At 43.5% G+C, this 21,959-nt stretch overlaps 1 protein-coding gene across 3 annotated transcripts; it reads left to right on the forward strand.

Moving 5' to 3' along the window:
- Nucleotides 1-13,052: 13,052 nt before the first annotated feature.
- LOC149364198 (uncharacterized) lies at nucleotides 13,053-20,516 on the forward strand. 3 transcript variants are annotated; one of them, XM_089570047.1, is made up of 4 exons: nucleotides 13,053-13,236; nucleotides 16,866-17,005; nucleotides 18,818-18,919; nucleotides 20,369-20,516. In XM_089570047.1, exons 1-4 carry the CDS (start codon nucleotides 13,182-13,184, stop codon nucleotides 20,486-20,488), a joined length of 417 nt encoding a protein of 138 aa, XP_089426173.1. In that variant the 5' UTR covers nucleotides 13,053-13,181; the 3' UTR covers nucleotides 20,489-20,516. The 3 variants fall into 3 exon arrangements, with proteins under 3 accessions (XP_089426173.1, XP_089426174.1, XP_089426175.1); XM_089570048.1 differs by having other exon boundaries at nucleotides 16,869-17,005; XM_089570049.1 differs by having other exon boundaries at nucleotides 16,908-17,005.
- Nucleotides 20,517-21,959: the final 1,443 nt, after the last annotated feature.

Raw genomic sequence — 21,959 nt, forward strand, 5'->3', positions numbered from 1 at the left:
CGCACGTCTGCTACTTATTGCAACAATTGCGTAAGCGTGTAAGATCAAAACTTCGCAGATTCAACGCCTGAGTTTCTCGGGCTTTACTTTTGCGGCAGAATGTCTTGCAATGAGCAAGACATTCTGCATTCTTGCAATGAGCAAGAGCAAGACAAACGAGACGTGGATTCCTGCAGTAGGCGAGAACTGTTTACCAAAACAAGAAGTGCCGGGAAGAACAGCAGGGTCATCCTGTACAAAATAAAATGCTCTGAAAAAATATCAAAATTCCCGAATTGGTCAGTTTTACACAAGTAGAGAAAATAATCTTAATGAGTACGAGAGAATTCTTTTGGCACCTTCTACGTATTGGGTGCGTTTATGGTTGCAAAGTTTTTTAGCTAACCAAATTATAACATTGGAAGCAGTCGTTTATCAGTTCGCTTCTGCAATCATTTCCCTAGTGAGACGCACAAGCCACTAAGTTAAATATCCGCCAATGTTTTTTTTATCATCAACTGATATCGACCAAGGTTGTCATATGTCCACCAAGAAAAACAATACAGCCGTAAATTGTTGTTCAGCAGTGCCTGTTCACAGCCGCTGTTGAAGGAAGTAACGAACAAAAACTGGAAGAAAAATTTCCGAGCAAAAAGGAAGCCTGATATATTTCATGAAAACAACCTGAATATATGACGACAGCAGGCCAAGACTGCTGCTCTCTTACTGTGGCCAAAACAGCTCCTGTTCGCAGGTGTTTCCACCACGACCCACTTTTCTTTTGGCAGTGCGCAAATGCGTCATCAGTCAAGCAGGCTGACTGCTGCCCGAGATCTTTGGGGATGCAGCCTCCGCCTACGACCGCAGGAGCGCTTAAGGTCAGACAGACACAGCGCGCTGGCATTAGACATCGCATTGTAAGCTGACCTTTATGCAAAACGAGCCTGAAAACGCTGGAACTGCTCCAGTGCGAGAGATCATATTCAAGAAGAAAATATAGAGCAGACGAGGGGCGGACAAAACTCTGAACATTATTTGTGGGCTTTCTTAATCTCATTATCTGGTTCTAGTGCGCACGCAGTAAGATGCGCGCAGTAAATGTCCCGATATCTTTTGAGAAGGGAAAGTTTCCAGATATCATGAAAATTTGTAGAAAAGGAAACTCCTGGAAAATATTTCGCACTTTTACAAGCTACGGTGCGAAGAAGACAAGTGTGGGACGGCACAAATAGGCGGTATTTATCTCTATCGGATACCCTGTGATAGTAGTTCCAAGATGAAGTCTCATTTCAATGCAATGCCATTAGCGGAGTAGCCTCAATAAGCAAGATAGCAAGCGAAGACTAATTCAAGACAGAAGCAGCCATTTGGACACTATTGTTCATTCCGGTGCCACTTCTTTTGCAAGGTTCCAAGCCAGTTTTCATCCGGGCAGCATCGGTTCTCTACTGCTGCACTTCCCGAGGCTGAGAACTTCGGATTCCAAGATTTTTTTACCGCCAAGCATGCAGAGGTTAGCTGTGGCGAGTTTAACGAATGCGACTGCACTGGACGAAGGACTGTGGTCGGTGAGAGAGCAAGGCAGTCTCTCTCCGACATGCACACCACGGCTTCTTTCTATAAAAAAAAAAAAATCTTTTCCTAGGTTGACGCTTTGAAAGTCGTACCTCAGCTTCTAATTTACTGAAAAGCGAGCAGCACAAGAACCAACCTACAAGTTTATGAACCGCTAGCTTGCGTGGGCGAAGGAAAAACTAAAGTCGTTGTGCGCCTGTCACAAGAGAGAAGAATGAAAGTTTGCAATAAGGTTAGCGAAAAAAGAAAACAAAGAAAGGAAAGATAGCAGGACACAGCTGGAAAGAAAAATTAGGATAAAATAAGGAAATATTAGCGTCAATATAGCTACGAAGTTAAAAAGTGTTGTTTCACCTAAAGGCAGAAAACAAAGGAAAAGAACGGGGATGTCCGAACCAAGAAAATGTAAACTTTCAGAAGTGAAAATTAGTAGAGAGAACATGGAGGCAGAGTTAACAAGGAGATTAATCAGGAAGGACGCTTGCCAATTTTCTTTCTTCAGCACACTCCCACTCATACTATACGCTGAAATTTATTTCTTGTTCTTCACTATAACATGCCGGCCAAGATACGATTAATAAAAGTTCAGGGTACAATGCATCGCAGATTTACTTTCGGAGGCCGGGTTACTCTGCCTATCTCTCCTGGACATCAGCAACTAGTGTCCTCTGTTGGCTGCCGGTTGCGAATACAGTGCATCTCAGTGATTATCTTTTAAGCTTGTAATTCTGAAAAAAGAAAACTCGGTAGTCCTGAGATATTTTGCTCAAATATGGTTATTACCATGGGTGACCCTTCCTCCTGGCTGCCAAATCTGACCGATAAAATGCTTCCTGCACTCACGTCTAGCATTTCCGACGACAATAGAAAACCAATGCGGTGCATTAAACCTCTCCCATTTCCCGCGTTTATTTTGACTGTGCAGAGCCACGCAACAGGTAGTGGTAGCCATTCAAACTAGAAGCGTTCTTCGAGATTTTTTAGGTTTGGTGACCAATAATGCCAACACTCTCTGCTGCCGTAGACATTCACTGCAAAGCTAACATGCAATAGGCATACTCTTCAATGCGCAGCCGAACATTAGGAAGTGCGTAGAAGTAGCAAGAAAGAAAAGTTTCTTCCTGTGATGCACGTAAATTGAGGACAAGAAAAGATGCTATTTTTAGCGTTTGGTCTACGCAGCTGCGGCTGCCTCGACTACCTACACCTAGAGAGGAATAATACTGCAAGATGATCTAAGGTTCGCGAAATTGTTGATATACAGGCACAGCCGGTAGGAGTCATCGCCGTGATAAGCGTTACGTAACAATCATGATAAGCGTTTAATGAACAAAAAAGGGGGTGGAGAATTCGGGGAAGGTGTTCGGGTCCTCAGTCCAGGATTCCGTTGACAACGTCCGCCATCCGTGCTCTTTCGATGAAGGCGGCTCATTTATCCTCGAGGGCCGAGCCGCCGCTATAAAATGGTCTATAGACAGTCTATAGACTTCTTATAGACTTGCATTGCTATAGATATTTCTTTTTGTATTTTCATAGCCTATAGTCGGCCTATAGACGGAAGTTGGTTTTGTTTAGTGAGGTTTAACGTCGCAAAGCAACTCAGGCTATGAGGGACGCCGTAGTGAAGGGCTCCGGAAATTTCGACCACCTGGGGTTCTTTAACGTGCACTGACATCGCACAGCACACGGGCCTCTAGAATTTCGCCTTCATCGAAATTCAGCCGCCGAAGCCGGGATCGAACCCGCGTCTTTCGGACCGTAACCACTGAGCCACCGCGGCGGGGCGTATAGACGGAAGTCTACTAAAAGTGTGCGGCCAGAAATTTACAGATTATTTATAGACTGTCTATAAGATTTATATTGCCTACAGACAGTTCTCTAGAGTTTGTCTATATAGAGTCTGTAGACTTTATAGACAGAAGTCTATGAACAGTCAATAGACCGTCTAAAGAAATTTTTGCAAGCGCGAACATGGCTAGCTCCCATCCTTCCAACGTGGGCTGTTATAATAAATCTATATACCTGGGAGGCTCATAACATATGACATAGGTCTGCGTGAATTGGCCATAGAATTTACACTCCGATTTAAAAGTTTCTGAATCAATCTTGTGAAGTTTAGCCGCGTTGTTGAAAGACATAGTTTGCAGTTGTCTGACATGACATGCTTCTGATTTGTTTTAACCCTTAGTGCAGTGCGATTAGGATAGATTTCTCCCGTGAATTAGTTATGTTTGTCCTCGACAGAGGCGAAATATTAGCACAAATAAAAATAATTTTATTGCAACGCGCGGAGATTAGCTGCGCATAGAATTGAAGCACAGAATCGTTAGCATATTCTATCTTCTTTACTGACCTATCTCTAGCGAAATCATGGAATTGTCTTTTGTCATGTGCAGATGGGGAAGAAACGGGGAAAAAAGTTTGCGCAGAGCGATCACTCCTGATATATTCACAGCAATGAAGGAATGAAAAAACGCCCACAAACATCACGTTTGTGGGCGTGGCCTTCACAGAGCATTTGGACGCAGACGAGGGCGTTGAATATGTAAATGACGATGGGAGCTACAAGCCATGGCACTGTCGTTCTATTACTCTAAGTGCTTGCGTCAGTGCGAGCAGCTGTTCCGATGCGCACGGCTAGATCGCTGAAGCTACTGCGCTGTGATGCCGACAGATGACGCTGCATACATGTGCCCTCTACCAGACGCACGCTGGATGCGCTGGCAGGTTAGCGCTCGCTGACCTATAAGAGGCCTCTACGAAGCAATCGCCAGTTCCAGTGGTGTCGGAAAATAGTTAAATCTAGAAGCTGCTCAGCGAGAAGGCGTCAATGCAAACTTGAGCAAGAATGGAAAAATAAATCAACTGAACTGTGAAATGTCCCTCTGGACCGTCAGAAATAATTGTCCGACCTAGGAACGACGATTCGCTGGGGAGACAACGAGCGATGGGGAGGGGGGGGGGGGGGGGGGGCGATGCTGTAAGAGATGTGGGTTTATGAATAAATATAAAGCTGCAATAAATGCGTTCCGAAAATTAAATCACCGCAGTTTATTAAGGCGAAATCATCGCTTGTACCATTAACAAAAAAGCCAGCGGCGTGCGTGTGTGCCTACTCGCAGATGGTACATAAAATCCCAGCGATGGTACGCAAAATAGGCTGACGTCATCAAGCGACCGTATAGCGCACAGCAAGCCGAGCACTGCCACTTCAGACAACCCTAGACGTGCCAATCGTCTGCATATACTCGCCACCCGCCGACCTCTATGTGGCACCCGTTTTCCCGACATTCGTGCCGAACTTACGAAGCAACCGTTTGCCGCACAGCGTTCCGGGCGCTGTCATACAATTTCTAGATGCATGTATATAGCTTACATGTGCTAGTCAAGTAGGAGTCTAGTTTGCGACAGGGATTCGAACCGACAAAATATTGACCTTTAATTGTACGCCTTCCTAGACTTTCGTATCAAGAGTGTGATGCAACCGTTCGCTGCACAGATTCCGGGTGGTGTCATACGCGCGTGTGTAGGTGGTGGTGGAAAACATTTAAGTACAGACACACTTCAGGAGGTTAGGTATGAGCTGACCCAGAGGGGGCCAGCCCTCACAAGTACTTGGTGGAGGTCTCTAGTTCGGGACCCCTGTGGCGTCGGCCGCTGCCCGGGCTCGCGCGACCAGGGCCCGTTGGGCCTGCAGGTCAGAGCAGCCGAGCAGGGTCGCCTCCCTGTCCTCCCGGGTGTAGACTCTCGGGAAAATAAATTCATCCAAAAGAACTTTAATGCATGCACAAATATTACACGTAAACAATGCACCCAGTGACAGTAATGCTTTCGCATGCCGCAATTCGCACTCACGGCCGCTTCGGAGTCCGTCAAAGTAAATAGATAGTGACCGTTGTGTGCGATGGAGGCGAAATGAAAAAAGGAGTGTCCGTGTGCTATGCAATGCAAAGCATATTAAATAACTCTAGGTGGTCTAAATCAAGCCAGAGAACGCCACTACGGTGTCCACCATAGCCGATGTGTCGCTTCGGAACGTTAAAACGTCATAATATACAATTTGCAATTGTCCTGGACCAGTAGGGACTTTTTTTGTGCTTGTGGCACTTTTAGAGAAGTTTTTAAGATGTTTTCCATGTTCCGAAAGATCACAGTGGCGTTCTTCCCTGTTTATTGTTTGTTTAGAGCCACGAGGGATGAAACAAACGGCCGAATGTGACAGTTTCGATGGAGGTGGGGGAGAACATGTTGCTCATTTATTATTTTTCGTATATCTTTGTTTCTTTAACAGATTTAACATCCCCATCATCGTCAGCCCATCTCCGTCCACTGCAGGACAAAAGGCCTCTCCCGTATTCCTGCAAATACCCCTGTCTTAAGGATATGCGCAAGGCTTAATCCGTACTTTGCCTTCTCCCATGTGATTACTATAAGCATCTGAGAAATAACGATGAATGTAATAATCAGTGCACACTGCATTAGCTTCTAAGAGAGAAAAAATCGCGAGAACTGGAAAGAAACTGCCGCAAGTTGAATTTTTATCCTTAGAAAAGAAATCAAATTATCCAGGTCAGTTCAACAGCTTACTCACTGACAGTTGGCCGCTCGGCCGATTTCTTTAGTGTCAGAACACTTAAAAGTTTCTTGATGTGTGCATTGGCATTTAATGGCTAACAAGACCTCTTCACACAAAAAGTTCAAGGCTTGGAAAGTTGATTGCAGGCCCTTGGCTTCATTTCTTTGTAATGTCATAATATCTGCCCCTTCTTTAGACGGGGTGCTGTGCCAAGAACACTCAAAGTGATCGCAATAAAAAAAAATATAGGTGCGCCATATGCCATCTTCTTCCAAACAGTGAAAAGGCAAGATCTGGCACTAACACTACATAAAAACATTACTTAAGCGCAGGTATTATTTTCATAGGTCGTTTTTTCCCTTCCTTGAAATTTCTGAATGTTTCCGGGCATATGGTAATGCTGGCCAGAGGAATATAAATATGAAAATATTCGAAATCATAAATGCGAATTCTTGTAAATTAGGAGTAAATGTTTTCTTCGCTCCAGTGCCGTATAGCTCAGAAGGATAATGCGAGCCTGTGTGAGTTTGATGGCCCAGGATAGATCGGAGATTCGACGAATTAAACAAACAATTGCCTTCAACGAGAATTCTGATATTTACTCGATGTTGTCAGTTGCTACCATGCTTGAAACCCGATAAAGCTTCACAGCTGCAACATCAATAGCGCTGACCACTCTATGACATGCCAAGAGCTAACCTCATGCAAGTATTGCTGACAGCATAGGGCGATATGCTGCCTTTTCTGTCACTTTTCAGGACATTTTCGAACTAAACTTAAATAGAAAAGGTCTTTTCACGCCTTCTTCACCGCACTTGAATTCTGGTATGATTTTTTTAAACTCTAAATGTGCAGCTGTCATTAAAGGAAAGCAAAGGTGTCGTAAAGAGAAGCGAATAAGAAAATGTCAGGATAACTGACGTCCCATTTTTCCGACGGCATATACCTGTAGACCTGGCGGCCCCGGCAACACATGAAATATATATCGTGGCCAAACTGAAGGTCGGCGCACAAACTTCAAATGACGCGCAAAACGTAATAAGCTTCCCAGTGACACTGCAGTGAAGACAGACGTGCGGGCCGTTAACATTTACAAAATCGCGGTAACAACGCGTTAGCCGCGATGTAATGTCCCACTGTTAACCCCTCCCGCTGTTAATGTTGTAAAATAGCAGACTATTTTGCAAGCCATTGGTTTTCATTTTAGGTGATCACCTTGCCAGTAGGAATACATGTAAACAAAATATTTCAAGGCAAGTTTCTGATTTCATAGTGCGTCTGTGACGTCGTCCTTTCGCGAATAATAACCAAGGGCATCTATAGAACAGATTGTGGAAGTGCAAAACGTCATTTCAATGTCGACTTATTTTTAAAGCACCGCTATACGCACGCGTGTTAGTTGCATCCCGCTGGGTGTACATGGCGGGAACGTGAATACAGACACACATGCAAGCAAAGCTTTCTGAATTTTTTTTTTGTTGTTTCACAGACTGCCAATGTAGACTGCTGTTCGTTAACAATTGGCGAACACTCGGAAGGAGCGCGTGACGAAGCTTGGTACGTCCTGTCGAGCCTGTTTTTTTTTTTTTAATGCCAAGAAAATTGTGTGTTCTGAAGGCGGACGTATTCCAAACGATGCTTTTTCTGATGGGTTGTTTTGCATACATGTGTTTCTATGGGCCGGGTACTGGGTAAAAATACATAGCCTTTGAAATCACCTTTCGTACTTTCACAGTCTGTTCTAGTATATAATTGCCTATTCTTCAAGAAGGGATGACATCTCTGGTGCACCATGAAATAAAAAGAAAACTGCTTTGAAACTGTTTGCTTACATATATCCCTATGGGCGCTAATCCTCCTTTACACCCCCAAGTCAGCTCCAACGTACGCGAGCGCCCCCATTGTTTTAAACATGGAATTGGTGTATGAGGTAAAAAGAAATCGAATGTGACACAATTAATGTAGATGCGCCTTTTGTTCGGGAATAAATTTTCTCTTCTGCATCAAGCTAAAATGCAATTAGATACAAAGCGAATAACAGTACGCCATTTACCAATGTCGTGTGAGTCCGTAAGAGAAGTTGCAATTCTACATTGGCTGTAACAGCCATGTTTAATGAGTCATTATCGTTCTGGCCGCCACTCTCTTGGCTGCCTCAGTTCTGTGAATTCCATGATGCACAGCCGTTATGATTCGATCTAAGGTTAACAAGAACAGTATTCTGTCAACCCAAACGAGCATTTTTCACACGGACAGGCCACCGAACGTGTCAGCTGGAAGCCGGTTCTCTGCCAAAAGTTCGCAAGCACTCTACCCTGCTTTCCAAAGAGACACGGTGTATTTAGCTCTCCCTTTTCTATCTTTCGAGGTTTAATATGCGAGCTCATTAGTTACACGGACCCCTTTTCAAAGTTCATTTTCGGTCTGTTTCTATCCGAAGCTTGCTTAATACGGCGCATAACCTAGTTGCTCAGGTGACTCAGAGAAATGAAAAATCCAGCCATTAGTTGCTCTTTCTGACGAATAAATGTTTACTTGTGTACGTAACAGTGCGACATAGAAGGCGTGCTTCAGATCGATGTTTACATGCAGGGATTTCTTCAGCAGCAGTGGAGTCTAGGGACAAAGACGTTATAGCATTTTGCCTTTATGGAAATGCGGCCATCATGGCCAGTATCAAGCATGCATTCATACGCTCAATAGCCTAGCGCAGCGGCGGTTAGCCCAAAGTATTAGAGTTCATAACCACTGCAATGAGCAGCGCGCTGACGCCAAAGATCGTTTTCTTTTTTTCGATACATTTTAGTCCGTCGAAAAAACATCAGACTCCGCTCTGGTTCTGGGAAGCAGCGAAATGTCTCCTCGCGGGGCCGGTGAACAGTCTCGAGCTGTGGGTTTATGTCCAGCAATAAAGGCCAACACACGCGCGTAGCGGGCAGCTGGGGCGGCTCGCAGCCTCCTCACGTCAGTCTTCACTGTCGGCGAACAATGCACTTTTGAAAGAGCAGCTGTCCCCTCGAGTGCGTCAAGCGTCTCCATCTTGAAAACGCCGAAATAACAGCTCAGAAGCATGAGCGTGGCGTCCGCTGACTGCGCAGACATTGGTCTCTGCACTGCGTTGGGCAGCAACCATCTTTTCTTTTGCGCTTCGCACGCCCACGCCTTGAAGGACAATGGACAATCAAGTTGGCTGCGCCTTCAAAGAAGATTGAGACAGGAGGTCGTGATTTCTTGAAAGTATGGTCAAGACGAACAATTTAAAGAAGCTGTGCAAGAAGTCAGGAACTAAGCCAAGATGCCTAATGTAGAAACCAAGCTAGCGTATTTCGGTGTATTCCGGTGGCCTTTTCATAAAGTACGACAAGAATTAATTAAATTTGTAATCAAGGCACACAGTAGAAAAGGTTTTTGAGGCCACGCCGAGGGCAGCGGCTGATACACGTACAGACTGAACGGACTTCGCGCGTAATCAAAGGTGTGAATCGTCTACGAGCTGCAAATGCACTTCGAATGTTTCAGAGCCACGGCGAAAATTGAAAGCATTTTCTTTATTTTTTCTCACTTGCTTCTCACTTTCTTTTCCCAGTGTACTTAGGGAGTTCAACATATGCGAGCATGCTAACTTGCGGTTGCGGAACGCGCTCGGCAATAAATTCTTATTGGACTCGTCACTGCTTATTGAATCAGTATGCAAAGAAATAAAAATAGCAGGAAAGAAAGAAGGACCGGATGGTGAGAAGAAGCGAAGAGACAGAACGAAGAAAAGAAGAAAAAATCAGACTGAATTAGGTAATAATTTTTTAAAGGAGCAGAGCATCTTGTCGTCAGAAGGACTATGTTAATTCTTTAGGGGTTAGAATTGTGCGTATTCGACCAGCTATTCACCGAGGAAAGCAACCGCAGTTTCCGGACATCACTACATCCAAAACTGGCATCATTTAACGGTTCTGAACTGAAAGTTGTCTCCTGTTCCAGGCAGTCAGTTAAACGCGGTGAATCAAAACCGTGGTATCACTGGCAATCCGGCTCACAAGCACGCTGCTTTATGAAGATCATCTAGCGAAGCGAGCAGTATAAAACACCAAAGTCTGTTTGTTTCCTGTGCCCTCTTAATATGAACATGTATCTAGTAAATGGTTTGGTTTGGTTTTACTGTGGTTTAACGTCCCAAAGCAACTCAAGTTATTAGAGACGCCATAGTGAAAGGCTCCGGAAATTTCGAACACCTGGGGTTCTTTAACGTACACTGACATCGCACAGCACACAGGCCTCTAGAATTTCGCCGCGGCCGGGATCGAACCCGCCTCCTTCGGGTCAGCAGCCGAGCGCCGTGACCACTGAGCCACCGCGGCGGGGCGTATCTAGTAAATGAGTGCAATGATTTTTCATAGTAACGAACTTAGACAGCAAAAAAGAAACTTGGATTAGCGGCTTAAAGCCTCTCTGATCAGTCTAAAAGCCCTGAAACACTGCAGCACTTAGGAATAGTTAGGAGAAACGTTTAGTGGGAACTTAACCCAGTTAACGTATTCACATACAAGGAGAAATCAGAAATGCCTGTTTAAAATCTGCTTCAGTGAACGGTATGCAGCCCCTTACATTTAAAAGAAGGAACGATTTCGAGATCCCACAAAAATTTGCTTTAATTCCTCGTTTTCATGCGATATTTCAGTCTTCAAATTAAATGTAATTTAATTCAATTTGTGTACTTAGTGACGAAAGAAGGAATTATTGTGTGAGCTCAAAATTTTTCAGCATTTAAAGCCAGACAAATTCGCATTAGATCATACAATTCTTAAAAATTCTACATTGCCTATGTCAGTTTTACATAAATCCAACTCATCAATAAGTACGACAACACAAAATCGCAGTTGGTACGTCCAAATTATTGTCTCCCTAAACGTTTCAGAAATGATATTTATGAGTTACTGCTGATACTTTTCATTGCGTGCCTGCAAATTTATAGATCTTGAACACATTCATAAATAATTTCGAAAAAACAACTAAAGCAGAAGACCGAATCAAAACTTTACTTTCATCTGTCACTGACCTTTTCCTTGCCATTTTAAATGCTGCGGGTTAAATTCATACCAGCGATGTGTCTGGCCACTCAAACTTTGTATGTGTTTACATATCAGAAACCATGCCCTCCGATTCTCATCAGAAATTGAGTGCAAAAAAAGAACAGAAAAACGAGCTGTTGGGCATGAGCGCAGACTAAGAATGGCAGGACTAAATAAATAATTGATGAGTGAACTGATAAATAAATAACTACTCAGTGATATTCAGTGAGTACCCCTCAAATACGCTTCAAGCACCACACCAGATATACATGCCCAAGCTATTTTTCTTAATGTCATATGTGTAAACTTTTTCCCGAAACACGTGGAGGACTTTGCTTTTTGTTGATGCTTTTACTGGCTCCGCATGCAGTACTTAGCGTCATAGGAGTTTTCGCACATGGCATTCATTTCGCTCGGGCGTTATGGGCATACTTAATCGTTCTGTGCATGAGAACAAAAAAAAAATAGTGCTTTGCAAGTCAAAATGCTGACCTGTGGCCTTATCTGAAAATCGCTGTCCGAAATTCATTACAGGTCATGTTGCTTCTACATCGCTCATCTTGTCAACCTGAGAACAGAGTAGCGCTTCAGTTCATGCCAAGCCCAACAGTTGTTACGGAAGATTTAGCAAACATATAAAAATTAATGGACAAATTTAACAGCCAACTCATGCCCTTTGAGCCTTCACTAACATTGTTTTGGACCTTAAACTTTAATGTGATCAAAGTATGTAGCAGTTAAGAGAAATAAATGTGATCAACGGTGTCAGAGAATCAGGTGAAGTTATCAAGTTAAGAAGACCGCAGAGACAGTATGGCCTGCCATTCAGGCAATTCAACGGCACTACTGGAAAGGGCATTTTAAGAGCGTTAGCTCTTGCTACTTGCTTTTGAAAAGGACTCGTCTGTATGCAATGAAGGTTAAACTGACGAGGACAGTAACCACGTGACCGCACTATGTCACATAGCAACAGTGGGCACGTAGAGCCTCAATTCACACCTATATTTTCGGTCCGTTATATATGTGCCAGTCTAGCAGCCATCGAAGCTGAAATGGGACCCCCCACCGGGACCACATTTGCATAAAATTTGGGGGCCACCCGTTTGACGCAGAATGTTCCAAGTGGTGTCAAATGACTTGACATGTTCCTGAGGATAAAATTAGCGATTGAGATACAGCCGAAATTATGTTTGGGACTCGGCAACGATGACATTTCCGCCCTCCAAACCGTGCATTCCGAGGACCTTCAGACGGCAGTGACGGCCGAACCGTTTGTCGCACGGGGTTCCGGATGATATCGAACGATTTGTCGTGTTGTGATGCACACGGGTATATAATTTATTAACTGCTATAACGAGGAAATATACCGGATATAGCGAGGGACGCTGTAAATCGCAATAGTAGTGCAAAATCCACGAGGTAGATGGCGCTGCTTGTGTCTTGGGATGTTTACGGAAAAAAAATATTCGCGGATATTCTCATTTGGTGTTCTCCACGGTTGCTCAGCACACCGATGTAAACACTTGAAGCTCCCGTTGCTAACGCTCTTAAGTCGAACACATAGGCAGTATTGTATTGGCGGAGAATTTTTTTCTTCCAGTGTACCCCATCCTCACTGTCACAACCTTTGTGCCGAGATCTATGATCGTCTTCATTGCTATCTGGCTGATTGATATGATGCGATAAGTCTGTGGAAGAGGGAATCAATTTCGTGGTGATAGCTGAACCGTTCGTTCATACGCTTTCTTTTAAAGGCAACCGAGTTATGACTTTTTTGCTTGCTGGGATGGGCATTCCCAGATGGCGAGCTACGGTTTATTTCTAGTGCTTCCAAGGCCAGCCACTCCGTCATTGTCTTTCCGCTCATCTCAGAGCAGACAAAGGCACCCGCATAGAAACCAGAGTCGAGCAGTGCTTCTTGGGAACCCTGCTTCAGCTCAGGGAACAAGCACCGGCAGAATCGAGTCAGTGGTTCCACAAAAAAAAACATGAAGAAAAGAAGACATGTGGCTTGGTGCTGGTTACTCTCACTTGCAATACTAGGTAAGCGAAGTATTATGGACGCCGCAGTTCGACATTGTTTAACATGAATTTTAAGATTGATGTTTAACATAAGGTGGATTGGGCGCCTCCTATTCTGGCAAGAGCATTATGTAGGTTACTTCATCTACGGCCTAATATGCTGCTTCCGAAGATTCGATCACAAAGACCGCGATATTAACTATCAGGGTTGTTTAAATTGTTATTCCCGGCGCTGAAAGCTCATGGGCATTTAAGTTCATATTTCTTGGAGTATTTTACCATTGTTTTGGTTCAGTGCAGTACTGGGGCATAAACTGTAAATACTCGTATTGAGTGAGTTGTGTTACAGTAGCACGAATTTCGCGTTTGATATTAATCATAGGCATTGTGTTTTTACATCCATAATTTCAAGCCTCCATGCACTAAGCCTGTCCTGGAAGTTTTTTTTTTTCTCTGGGCCCATAAGGGCACTCGTACGAGAACAAGGCCACTATAAACCCAATAAAGGCAGAACACATACTGTGCTATTTTTATTGTGCATCCCAGGAACAGCCACATGTGTTGTGCTGTCCAAAATTTTGCCGCATTTTTTTTCTCTCTTGTCTGTCTGGCCATTGAAACCTGCACGTTAAACAACTTTAGAGTTCTGAGAACGCATGTGGGTCTTCATGTTATCATTTATATTACTGCCTTGACCGCTGGTCACGCTGCAGAAGACAAGCAAAAAAGCTGGCACAACCTTTAAAAGAATGCTTATTTGCTTGCTCCATTAATGCCACTTTACACAGCTGTGAGAAGTAACCATTTCTTCCTAACTTATTATTAGGAAGAGTCTGCGGATTGAATTTAATTACGTCGTATTTTTTATGAATCGATAATTTCGAGAAAGAATAATGAAAATCGTTTATTCTAAGAAGGTCTGGAATAGACATGGTAGTTATGCAGTAGCCCCTAGTAACGTTGTACTTTACGAGAGAAACAGCACACCTCCGGACGTGATTTACTTATAAAGAAATCACGAAGTTTACTCAGTGATTAAGTAAGCGCCTATCGGGTCAAAAAAAAACTGAACTGGTTGTCTTGGTATGCGGCAATTTTCTGAATATTGTGAACCGTGACTATTTTCGAGATTTTAGTGTGCATGTAGGACAATCGTTTTCTGAAAACTTTGTTCATGTCGATGGCAATGGGGACTTAAAGTTAATTTTAACGTCTCTTTGATATCTTCCTCTTGTGCAGGATTAAGTAATGTGAGCTTGCTTTCCGCAGCTTTGAACTCCTGATGCAAAATTAAGCAAACTTGACGTATAAGTAAGTGTAGGAAGTATTTTTGGCGCGCCTCAAGGCCGTTCCACTTCTTGATATTTGTGGGGCCTCCAAGAGCTGGGCCTCTAAATTAAACCGCAAGAAAAAGTATAATGCACACAAAACAACTGTCTTTATCCTGTATGTGTAGATAATACATCAATCCCAGTGTTCGCTTGAGCCCACATTCGCTCCGGCATCTTCTGTCTCATAATATTACTGCGAGTGATTGTACCGAACTGCTTCCCTGTTTCTTGTTCTTTCGCATACGCTGTTCTTCCTCCAAAAGCAGAATCTTTCTAGAAAACAAGGTGCCGACTGGCAGACACACCTAAGCTTGCAAAGGCCTTTAATATAACATACTTTATTTCACGAATGACAGTGATGATGTGGTTATAATGACCGTCGAGCCTAGAGCAAGCACTACATCTCGCGCCGGTACATCCATCGTCGTCTTCTGTTCTGTAATATTACCTCGGGGCACCAGGTGATCACTTTTATGGTCAATCTTCAAGGCCCACCTCAGTAAACATGTACTGCGCCCAGGTAGCATTTCATCGAGACTAAACCAGACATCAGAACACTAAGGAGTAAGGAGTGGACCTATGAATGTTTCGCATTGAAAACGTTTGCCTTATGTTTCATTAGAATGAAGACGTCTTTTTTCATATGCATTAGCAGCGGGTCAATAATATTCATGGAACCCTCCCACATCGTTCAGAACAATGTACACTGGACGAAATAACAAAATGCCGACGTTAGTCACTTAGGAGAAGCATTTAAAAAGGTTAACAGGTGATCGGTGCGCCGATCCGATGGAGATGTGTACTTTCACTCCCCTTTGCATGAAGCGACACATTACGCATTCCTTTGCATCAATCACTGCAATTTTATTTCAGATTCTTTGCACTTGCATGCTTCTACTTGTTTTCTCCTACATATTTGTGTACTTGGCTCCCTTGTACACTTGGTCGACTATGACATGCCCTATCTTCAGTATCCATCGACACTCGATTCTGGAGGTGGCTTGTCGTGCATTGTTACGGTCATGGCTTTTAGATCGATGAAGTAGCTGCTTATGTAGTTAACACACTTTATGGCAGATTTGTTAATGAACGGCAAGCCTATACAGCATTAGTTTCACCGTTCCCTTTCAATTTAGTACTTACGGCGCCTGAACCTGCATCTCCTAGTTGGATACTGCCAAGAGGAGTAGCTGATGCCCTCTCTGAAAACGTTGCCGTTCGGCTCACTGAGCTTGCCGAACATCTTCGAAGCTTCGTATCTCGCTCGTTGAAGGTCCCGCTCTTTCAAGAGACTTACTCACAAGCACCGCACAACGCAGCTAAACCATCTTATGGAGCTTGCACACAACCACTTCAAAGGAAGTGCGGTATCCGGCGCGTGCTATGTCCACTCCTCTTAGCTCGCTTTCTTACTACCCCCCCCCCCCCCCCCCCCACGGGTCGTACCAGTGGCAGTCACCTTCTGGTCTCTCCCCCCTCATCCGTACAAGTGGAGAGGGGGATTTCTCACTCTCTCCTTTTCCACCTGCAATGCCAACCATGACACAGAGCAGGTGGTTCTAGGAGGGTTCAGATAACACTGCCTACGGACATATTTATCCTACATGAGAACTAATGCTACATATTAAACGAATGGAGGAGTGATTCTGGTAAAAATTTTATGTTCGAACTTAATCCCCTATAACCAGTCCTGCTCTAAAACTTTCCACATAAAACATTTGGATTGTTCATCCGTCTTTTGAGAAAGTTGGAAATTTTCTTGTGCAATCTCACCGAACTATTCTTTCTTTTTTTTTGCACTGAACTGCTAAGATGCATTTCTCGAATTTGAGAAAAGCATCTTGGAAGACGCTGGTGGAATTCCAACCTTGGTCAGTTTTGAGTGAGTGTTACCACACGTCTCAGATAAAGAGTTCCAACGAATTACTCTGTTTCTAGGGCCTTCAAGAGATTGTTAGCACTGTACTATGGCTATACTTAAGGTACAAATACTGATTGTTAGAGTATCTCACTTGGGATGTTACAGCTGTATGTTTGTGAAGAATTTGTTTAGCAATGATGTTTTGCTTATTTCTGCTAAATGCTAACTGGTTCGATACTACATATAACAATTTATTCTGCATGACGAGCTACAGTTAGCAATGCATTTGTCAAATGATGCGTAAAAGAGCAGTTGCATGAATATATGAATCCTTCAGCCAACCACACAGTCAAGTAATGCGCGTGCCATGTAATATAACAGGCAAACAAGTACGTGGTTCGTTGATTGAACTATCAAATTGATTAATGGATCGGTTTCCCGCTAACTGTGCATACGAGGAGCCGCTACAGTGCACGCCGGAGTGAAAGGCGGTACTTCAGATGCCCAGGGCGAATCCTCGAAAGGAGCTGGGAAAAGTGACAAGGATACCACTGCGCAAATGGAAAAGAGGTGGAAATGCGTTCGGCTCGGAAAAACGGTAAGTGTTCATACATTAGCTGTCATTCTGATATAAGCAAGAGAATTAGTGGCTCCAATAATGCGTATAACACCTATGGCCGCGTTGGAGATTAATGCGTCGTAGAAAATGTGAGCAGAAAACTTTTCAGGACTGAACCCTTTCAAAACTTTTAGCTAGACATATAAAAAACCTAGAGTGATATGATTACTGTCAAGCAACACCTCCTTGCGTATGTGGGCAAGTACCCTAGGGCTTCCGCTTTATCTTGAGCCCAAGAGAGAAATAAAGTTACTGTTCAAGCTTATTTCAAGTATATGCAGGGATTCTGCGAGTGTATCTTGGAGTACAGATAAAGGAAAGTATTCTACGTTTTTGTTCCTAATAAGTAATTTTTGTGGCGAAATATTGAACGTCGTGAAATGGTGAGTTTCACAGCGTGAACGTGTTTGTCAGAAAACAAAGGGTGAAAAGTTTGTTATTTCTGTAAACTTGTCATGTAATAAATAACGAAATGGCGGCTTTAGAGTTGAAAGTTGCTGACACGATACTAAGAACTATCTGAACACAGCGCATATATATGCGATACAAAACATTACCAACATGCCCGTAGAAAGCACATCGTTTCGCGTACACCAGCTTCTCAACGTTTTCTCAGGCTTTCCAGCGCTGCTTTGGTGAGGGAAGTCGTTTGTATGGTTCTTTTCTTGCAGTGACGTATAGCTTATGAGGGCTGTTTACAATAGAAGGCCCTTTCACTTTAGTTAGAAACTATCAAGCTTTATCACACTGCCTGGGAAATCTGTCGCTCTAGGAGCATAATGAATGTCTTACGCTTACCTTTGGTCTCATTCACAAAGGTCAATTGCATAATGAAATGCGATTATATGAAAGCGAAGTATCCCTGGTTCCGAAAAATTGCGGAGAGCATATAATATTCGCAGTAAAGCGGCGGTCCCTTCACCTAAAAAAGAGTGAAGAATCGCCGGTTTACGCTGCAAATTGTTTCACTCCTTGCACTAGAATCATTCTGATTCAGTACCAAGTCAGCGCTGCGATGCTGCACCTCTCGAATAAGCCGGCAGCAAGAACGCAAATTTATTTTCATATGTGCAGCCCAATGGAAGCCGGGCACAGAAGCGGTCACTTTCCTTTCCAAACTCTTGTGTAGAGCAGCTCGATCCTATCTCAGGCGCGTTCGCCTACTGCGTAAGTTACTTGCACAGGGTTTTTGCATGTTTCTCAGTCACTGTAGGTACCGAGACTTGTACATTTATTGGAGTCGTCGGCGATGCTGCCTCCGTACCAAAGGTAATATACGGAGTCTAACAGTGATGTTATTTTTCTTTCTCTGCTTAATACCTTTAAAAGGAAAGAACCAAACAAAGTAGTTTCTTTTTTCATGGGCAAATGAAGGTCCGTCGCCAGCTTGAGCAGCCGCCCACGTGAGCAGGGATCTGTTGGGAAGAGAAATGTTTGCTTAGCCTGTCTGCCGAAGCATCCCATAATCAGGGACGACGTAGCTCTGGCACTCTGCCGTTTGCTTAGCACTCTGGCTTTTTGTAGACTACAGGGCCATGAGCTGCGATGTTTCCTCTCAGTCGGTGTTTAGTTTGGCTTATCTTCGTTCAGAGTGAGTGTCATTTGCTTGTGTGTATGTGTGTCTGATTTAGATGTTTGGGATTGTTGTGCTTTTTAGGTTATAGAAAAAACAAAACCTCAAGCATAAAATTTTGTTTGAAATGCCTCGAACAAATGTCACTGCAATAAAATGCAGCTGTTTTATTAGGAACCAACTCTATTTCTTCTTTGTTTTCGTCCATCCTCCAACAGTCGACAGATGCAGCACCGAACAAGAGATGCTGGTTCTACTGCTTCAGCGAGGCGCAGTACCGGATATTCCGATTACCAGAACCGAACGGAACTCCATGTTGGGTAAATGAATTGCATAGAATTGCAGCAGAGTACGTCTATTAGTGGTAGACGCAAGGCTAGACAAGCACCCCTGCCTGGAAAACATTTGTGCAACTTCATGCTTCGTGGCTCGCTCATGTTCCGTTAGCAGACGTGGCTAGTATAAAAAATGCGCACACCCAGTTCTTAGCAAGAGTTCTGCCCAGTACTCTAGGGGTACATTCAGTATCTTGAACTCGATCGAGAATAATTTGTAAATGATTAGTTGATTGCCTATACCCGATTTCATTGCTGATAGCTTTGTAGAAAGCTTTCATGCAACACAAGACACAGGACTCGCATTATTAAAGCGTAATTAATAGCTGAATTCTTAGATAATGTGATACTGCACTAAACATATGATTTCTACTGACATGAAGCTCCAAATGCTCATTAAGAAACATGCTGCGACTAAACAGACGTAATGAGAATTCTGCGTAGTTAATTTGTTGTTAAACCCATAACAAACAACGAAAAAAGCTTGAGGGCAAATTACACTCATAAATCCATAGCCAAATTACCATTCAGGAATTGACATTTATTTATCTCGTTACTTTTCTTACTAAAGATGCTTTCTAAAGCAAGAACCAGATCACTAGATTACTGATTACCAAAAGTCTTGAATATAAATTCAAGGCAAAACGCAAGACAAACCCAGTCACTGAAGTACAGTTAGTGAAGCATTGATACTACGGCTATAATTTCATGCGCTGGCATAAGAATTCGTGAGCCATACGTAAATTTCCAAAACCTCCTGGCCCGTTGCCCCACCGCTGTTTTGCACAGAAAAGTGCTTTACGTCTCTTTTTTTCTAATGCACTGACGACCGCAGGCAGTGGTCAATAGTATTCTCTTTATAAGGACACGGTCTTTCTTCTACTAACATTCCTTTTATTGGATGGCAGAATGTTGAAGGATTGACAAGCCATTGTAATTCTTCAAGCCTAAGTGTGCCACTTATATAGTTTTGTAAAAAACGGTTGGCGATCAGCAGCTGGTTTTATTGCTAATAAAGGCTTGCACCCTATTTAAATGGTCTTTTTCTTATACTTCAAGAGGCTGGTGGAGATGAAACATTTCGACCCCACTGCCGATACGGCTTTTTCAGATTTGTTGTTTAGATGTCAGTAAACTTTCTAAACGCACAAATGAACCCTCTATACTCCCTTATGTTTGAATGAATTGTCCTGTCACGTCAGCAGGTAAATCACGTGATTAAGCATTCTTATACCTCAAAAGGCTGGTGGTGTGAAAACGTTACCACGCACACTGTCGATGCCGCTTATTTAAATTCGTTGTTTAGATGTCGGCATACATTCTAAACACAGGAATCAAGCGGCTGTACACGTCTATGTTTGGATGAATTCCCCTGTCACAACCGCAGGTAAATCGCGCCACTGAGCCATTTCTTGCACACTTCGCGCTTTGCAGGCGGACAAGAATTACCCCAAAGGAGAGTGCAAGTACTCCCGCTGCCGTCAGCCATACAAGAAGAAAAGCTGGTCTCTCCGAAAGTGGATCTTCAGCAGCCCGTACGATGTCAATGAATAAAGGCGAACACAAATAAACTTCAATGCATACATCACACATGTCTATAGTGTGGCGCTACTTTCAGGAGCACCTGTCCACCTATGTTGTGGTAGTAGAATATCAGCGAAGAGGATGCCACGGGTGCCAGTTCAAGGAGGGTAAGCTCTATCGTTGCCGGATGGAACGTAGACCACGCGTCTTAGTCTCAGCCACGATCAAGCGAGGATCTTCAGAAACCCGCTGATTCTGAGTACGATTGTGCTTCTGTGTTTTCGTTTTCTTGACGCAATAGCCTTTGCGAGAAACGAATCTCAGGCAGTTGTCATGACACGCATTGAAGTATCATTACCATAGCCATAGCATGCTGGATGCAGTGTTTCGCCACTGAAGTGGTACTAAACCAACCGGACCTTCACGCGACATACCGCGTGGGAGCCGGGCAACGATTATGCTCAGTAGGTGAGAACGCGAGAAGCGTCGTGTCCGCCCCTGTTTCTGCATGTACGTACAGTGTGCCAAAAAAAAAATACAACTCTTAGACGATCGTCGGGTGGATCGTTTGAATGCGTTAGCACCGAAAATTCGTTATATCCGAAGTTGACAAACTAAAGTTTGTTATACACGAGGTGGTGCAATTAGATTCGTTATGCCTGAGGTCAACACACTAAGTTTACTACAACCGAGGTCCAGACACGAAAGTTTGTTATATCTGAGGCGGCACAATTAGGTTCGGTATATTCGAGGTTAACCCACGAATGGTCGTCATATCCGAAGTGACATACTGACGCTTGTTATGTCCGGGGTAGTATACTAAGTTCGTAGCCCTACGGTTAGGTTGCAACCTGCCACTAGCTTCTAGCTTCTGGCAGACGGCGCTCGCCATCTCCGCTTACACTGACCGATCTAATGCTTAAGAAATAATAACTTTTTGTCCAGAAAGTTACACCTTGCAAAAAGTAATCAACGCATTACAAAACTATTATAAAATGTAATTTAGTGCAAGTAATAATTTTAGTTGTAGCGCGTTACATACAACCCTGCAGCTGGGGCGTGCAACACACGCGTTCTGCGACACCATTATGGCACTGTCATTTTTTTGCGTGTAGAAAGGTTGCCAGCACACACAATTGTTTACTGAAGTTTCTGCACAAAAGTAACGGCTCACTCAACAAAAAGTATATTCGTGCAAAAACATTCTTTGCTGTTTATACAATCGTCTCAAAGAACTGCACGAACGGTGACTTTTCATTGCCCTCCGTGTAATTCAAGTTTCCCCTAGCCCCCATTCGGACCAAGTTCTCAAAATTCCAAGTTTTATTTTTGTAGTATTATCGACAATATGGTGCAATAAGAGACCACGTAAACTGAATAGGCTAACGTTACTAGACTTGTACGCGCTACCAACTCTGAATTTGATCCGTGGCGTAGGAGGTAGTTTATCAAGAGGCGTACTGCAATCACTGGCACCATAGTGAGCGGAACTGTGCGTAGA

The sequence above is a fragment of the Amblyomma mixtum genome, chromosome 2, assembly GCF_055824585.1.
Source record: "Amblyomma mixtum isolate Tamu chromosome 2, ASM5582458v1, whole genome shotgun sequence".
NCBI classification, from domain to species: Eukaryota; Metazoa; Arthropoda; class Arachnida; order Ixodida; family Ixodidae; genus Amblyomma; species Amblyomma mixtum.